This window comes from Cynocephalus volans, chromosome 4 (assembly GCF_027409185.1).
Source record: "Cynocephalus volans isolate mCynVol1 chromosome 4, mCynVol1.pri, whole genome shotgun sequence".
Lineage (NCBI taxonomy): Eukaryota > Metazoa > Chordata > Mammalia > Dermoptera > Cynocephalidae > Cynocephalus > Cynocephalus volans.
Window position 1 is genome coordinate 152,185,964 of NC_084463.1, and position 6,000 is coordinate 152,191,963.

Here is a 6,000-nt window from a genome sequence, read left to right on the forward strand (position 1 = left end):
GGAGCATAGATACTTCTCCATGTCAATTTCTCCAAACCATAGATAAAATTATCTAAGTTGGGTGTCAAGTTTCAGCCTTTAAAACCGAAGTAAATTATGTCACACAAAATGTACTCTGACCCCACTGTAAAACCAAATATAATAACATTTCTAAATTCAGAATTAGTTGTAAAATCACAATGGCCTTAACTTCTTCTGCTTTTCTTTGTGACTTTTCAGCTGATATTTAACCTATGCTAGCCATGGAACTAAACAATGGCACACAAGTGACTGAATTCATTCTCCTGGGATTTGCTGGTCAGCACAAGTCTTGGCATATCCTCTTCACAGTGTTTCTAGGGATCTATGTGGTCACCCTAGTAGGTAATACTGGGATGATCCTACTCATCAAGATTGATTCTTCCCTTCACACCCCTATGTACTTTTTCCTACAACACTTGGCATTTGTTGATCTCTGTTATACCTCTGCTATCACTCCCAAGACGTTGCAAAATTTCATAGGGACAAAGCAATCCATCCCATTCAGAGGATGTGTGGTGCAATTATTAGTCTATGGTACTTTTGCCACAAGTGACTGCTACATCCTGGCTGCTATGGCAGTGGACCGTTATGTGGCCATCTGTAACCCACTCCGCTATCCAGTCGTAATGTCCCGGAGATTGTGCATTAAGCTGTTACTTGGTTCATATATCATGGGTTTCTTAAATGCCTCTGTAAACACAAGTTTTACTTTCTCTTTGAACTTTTGCAAATCTAATGCAATTAATCACTTTTTCTGTGATGAACCTCCCATCCTTGCACTATCATGCTCCAATATTGGCTTCAACATCATGCTACTAACAGTGTTTGTGGGGTTTAACTTGACGTTCACGATGATGGTCGTCATCTTTTCCTACACATATATCCTGGCTGCCATCCTGAAGATATCTTCTGCTGCAGGGAGAAAAAAAGCCTTCTCCACATGTGCCTCCCACCTGGCAGCAGTTACAATTTTCTACGGGACTCTTTCTTACATGTATCTACACCACCGTAGCAATGAGTCTCAAGAACAAGAAAAAGTGGCTTCTGTGTTTTATGGCATTATTATCCCCATGCTAAACCCCTTGATCTACATCTTGAGAAACCAAGATGTGAACCAAGCCCTAAAAAGATTAGGAAAGAAGTGCTCCTAATTTGAACCTCGATTTCTGTCTCAACATGGTTCAACAAGCAAACCAACAGTGCTATCTTATTTTTCAATCTCAGAAGTTGTGACAAATGCTTGTGAGACACACAGGCATTATTTACATATATCAATAGCATTAGAAAGGTATAGAAAAATATCTGAAATGATTAAATGAATAAGCTACTAATTCATGTGTTTCTTAAAGAAAAAGCAACTAAAACGATGTCTTTGACATTGCTTTTAAAGTACATTTTGATGAGCCTCTTTTGAAATACCTGCCATCAAAAAAGAAAAGAAAAGTAAATCAAAGAGAAGTGCATAATCAATATTGTATAAGGACTCCCATTAAATAGGTAATACTCACCACAGGAAAAATGTTTTTGGTCTTCTCTTAGAGGTACTGTTATTCTTGCTATCTCTCTATAACTAATGTATTTGTTATTGTAAAGTAAAATTTGAGACTTTTTTTTAATAATATGTGCAAAAAAGAGAAGGAAAAAGGAAAAATTGAGTGAATATTCATAGACATTGGGACATTAGGGACCCTCCTATTCCTACAGTCTTTCTGATAAATTGGGAAATTGACACAGGACCCAGGATGAGTGGAGCATATCAGTTTTGTCATTGGTAGATACAACTTGAATCTCAACCTATACTCCATTTCAGGTGTGCATCTTAGGAAGACTAAAGAATCAATCTGGTTCTACAGAGAAGATTTACTTACCCAGAATTGATGCCTTATGCCCCTCAGTCTCCAAGAGTGGGACCGATGCAGGACTTCCCACTTCAATCCATATATAGATAGATATAGATTAGATATAGATATAGAATATATTTATAGAAAGCACACACCTATCAAGCAATGTGAACCAACAGGCTGAGATCACTTGTCCCATTTCATCTCCCAATCTCGTCAGTCAGTTAAACCACAGGGAAGAGTTAGTGGGAGAATTAACAGGATAAAGTTCACAACCTTTTCCAGTGTTTCTAGAAGGTCCAAACCCATGGGCTCAAGCAGGAACAGTGGGATAAGGAGCCAATCTTAGCCCAAACCCTACCATGAGAAATCAGATGGTACCAGACCACACAGCAGGGTGCACTACAGGAGAGGAATTCCAAAATTAGGAAACTCTGTTTTACATAGCATTGCTGATGACCTCCTCATCCTCACCTCTGTTGAGAGAAACCTGATTTCTACTCTGAAATTTAAGCAAATCTTCTCCAGAGAGGGAAAGACAAGTCTTTATTTAACACCCTGGACCACCTCTGGGAGGAAGACATCTCTAAGTTTTACGGTCCTGATATGTTTCCTTATACAAACATTCTTAAATGTCACAGCTATAAATGTCTTCACTCAGAGGAAATGAACTGTGCAGAAATGTAAAATATTCATAGAAAACATGTATACCTAATAATCTCTCTTCAATATTTATGTGCTAAAAAAATGCAGGAAATAAATGGGGAAAAGAAACACAATCATAACAATAAATGTAAATTCACCTCTTCCAGTCCATGACAAACCAAGTTGAGAAAAAAATTTTAAATAAATTTATGAGAGTTATTTGACATAATCAGTAGAATGAATTAAATCCATATGTAAGAACTCTGTTTTCTTAAAACACACTAATTAAGCATGGTTGGAGTAAAACATTTAGGTTTCTTTACTTCTGCAGAACATACTCCACAGAGCTGTGGGCATCTCAGTGGGAAGCAGTAGGGTATGGGCTTTTTTTTTTTTTATAGGGTAAGGGCTTTGTTGAATGAATCCAAGTATGGATTAAGAAAGCAGGAACTTTCTCTAGATCTGGATATTATCAAGAAGTAGGGTCTGTTCAGCAATTAGATATTTCAAGAGGCATTGCTCAAGAGGTGGGAAAACCAAAGTAGTAACAGTCATGTCATTAGCAAGAAAGCAGAAGTCACTGAGAAGTGACTTAGAGGTTTTTTATGGCCCAGGATATTGTCTATCTTAATGTATGTTCTGTAAGTGCTTGGGGGGAAAAGTGCATTCTGCTCTTTTTAGGTGGAATGTTCTATAGATGTCAATGAGATCCTATTTGTTGATGGTGTTGCTGGGTTCTTCTATGTCCTTGCTGATTTTCTTTCTAGTTGCTCTACCAATTTCTGAGAGAAGTGTGTTGAAGTCTCCGATTATAAATGTGAATCTGTCTTTACCACCCTTCAGTTTTGTCAGTTTTTCCTTTATATGTGTTGCAGCTCTCTTGTTTGGTACCCACACACTTAGGTTTGCCATTTCTTCTTGATAGATAAACACATTTTTCATTATGTAATATCTCTCTCTGTGCTTGGTAATTTTCTTTGCTGGGTGGAAGAATCATGGAACATCAGGAAAAAAAGAAAGAGCATGAAAATAACAAAACTACACATAAATGCAATAGAGTTTCCTACCCCTCTTGAGTTTCTACATTATATTTAACAGTTGAAGCAAGAATTATAACAAATAGCAAGGCTGAAAAAGAAGTTAAACATTCATTCTTTCTTTGATTTGCTTTTTGTAACACTTTTTAGAAAGTCAAAACCTAGGAAGTGATTCTCTCTCAACAGGGAAGTAAATCTGTATTGTTGTGATTCTAAAATCTGTACTAGTTATCTTTGGCTGCATAACAGCATATTCTGAAACCAAGGTGTCAGCCAAGACTGGGTCCTCATCTGTGGACTCAACTGGGGATGTATCTGCTTCCAAGCTCCCTCACATTGTTGACAGAATTCCCTTCAGATGTACGACTGAGATTCCTGCCTTTTTTCTGGTGTCAGCTGGGGGCTGCTCTCAGATCTTAGAGGCTGTCCACAGTGCTATGCTGCATGGCCCTCTCCACAGTCCTCCCCATAACATGGCAGTTTACTTCTTCAAAGACAGAAGGCCATATTCAGTTAATCAGTACATATAACAGGTGAAACAACACACCTTAATATGCCCAAATCTTACTACTCCTTCAAGAGTCTGTCTCTCCCTGAAGTTTCCCCTAATCAATACTTGTTTCCCACCAAACTTCTATCCCTAAAAGTAATTTCTTCTTCAACCAAATACCCATAGCACTCAAACTGAATCAATAAATATTATTTATCACTTCATATCTAAATCATTTCTTTAAATATAAGATCTTCCCTACTGTCTATAATGTAGTTGAGATACATTATTTTTCTAGGACCTTTTAACATCTGGTATAGAGACTTAGTAGATATCCTATAAATATTAAATGAATGAATGAAGGAATAAGTGATGATTAGAAAAGAAACAGCAATAGGGACAGCTTCCTGACTGAAAGTTAGGTTAGCATGTAGCCTGCACTAGTGATTTCTAAATACCAATCCACGGATAGTAGCATTCAAATGACCAGACAAAACTTTTTTAAATGTAGATAATGGTAGCCCAGACCTGGAGATATTGATTCAGTAATATTGGAATAAGCCCACTATCTATAAGTACCTGTATGTGCAGAATATTGCTTTAACTGCATGCTCCACTGGATAGCAGTATAGTGAATAGGATCTGGAATCTCTCAGAATACTGCTTATGTCCCAACCCTACCACTCACCAGCAGTGATCCTTTATAAGGTAATAGAGCTTTCAAGCACTTGTTTATCATAATAATGCATATCTTATGAGGTGTTTAATGTGTTCATGTGCTTGTTTGTTAGAAATAGATAAGATTATATATAGAAATCATAGAGCCTGACATGAATAAACCCTCAGCAAATGTTAATAGTAATGAGTACTAGCAATGATTATTTCAACATGTGTGACAAACATTACAAGAATACCCTCATTATGCACACACACACACACACACACACACACACACACACACACACACACAGGCAATAAAAGTCACCTATGGTTTGCAACATGAAAACTTTACCCCTCTGGGAAGTTCCTCTCTCCTTTAGGAGAAAACTAACTAATGAAAGTTGTTTTCTTCCATCCTGTCTCGCACCTAGAGCCACAGATGCTCAAGGGAACACATACTGGTCCCACTGACCTCAGGTATAAAGTCTCTGTGAGGATCTGTGGAGAAATCATTTGTGAGCAATCAAATTTGCACCAGCCTGGAAAGAAAATCTAAAGGCAAATCACCTGTAAAGAAAATTAAATTTCTCCTATTCAGCTGGACATTATTACAGCATATGAGAACCGCAGTAAAATCTACAGAATTAGAGCCAATATGTCAACAAGATTAACTCCAAAGTTGGGTAGAGTCATTTTATCTTCTGTAAAGTAAAAATAGAGAGAGGGGAGGCTATCAATGGCACTGAGAAATTAGAAAATGGTCCTAGAGATGGCAGTTGATATATTAGCCACACGGCCCCTATTGAACATAAGCAACCCTTACAGAATAAAAGCAATAATTAGACAAGGCCACTCCCTGACCAAAATGGAACAAGACAGACAAAAGGCCATTCTGTGATTATGTCTGAAACAAAACAGGGACAAGGACACTTGGCACCCACAAGTATAGCTAATCATTTCCCTCTTCTGGCTAACATGAGTAAATAAATACTCCTTCTTTGACCACTTTAATTTTCCTGCCTCTTAAACATAGATTACCAAGATAGCCAATCACCAAATCTTTTGATAACACTGAATCCAGAACTCACCTCCACTTTCTCAATCCTTAGAATCATCCAGCACAAACCTAAATTCTATAATAGGCCCTCCCAATCCCCTCTTATCCAACACTTTGGTCCCTCTGGTGCATGTTCTCTCTTGCTATAGCACATGAAATAAGCCTGACTTGGTTGGACTGTATCTGTGTTCCTGTGCTTGCACTGTTGGGCCATGACAGTGTGAATTGTGCCAGGCACATCTATTATCT

The 6,000-nt window shown here is 37.8% G+C and overlaps 1 protein-coding gene across 1 annotated transcript; it reads left to right on the plus strand.

Moving 5' to 3' along the window:
* Positions 1-242: 242 nt before the first annotated feature.
* Positions 243-1,172, plus strand: LOC134376600 (olfactory receptor 5AK2-like). Its single transcript, XM_063095089.1, has one exon. The coding sequence runs from the start codon at positions 243-245 to the stop codon at positions 1,170-1,172; it is 930 nt and encodes a 309-aa protein (XP_062951159.1).
* The last annotated feature ends 4,828 nt before the right edge of the window (positions 1,173-6,000 follow it).

Excerpts from the sequence above, each read along its gene's own strand:
- LOC134376600 (XM_063095089.1), top strand. The coding sequence starts at position 243 with ATGGAACTAAACAATGGCACACAAGTGACTGAATTCATTCTCCTGGGA.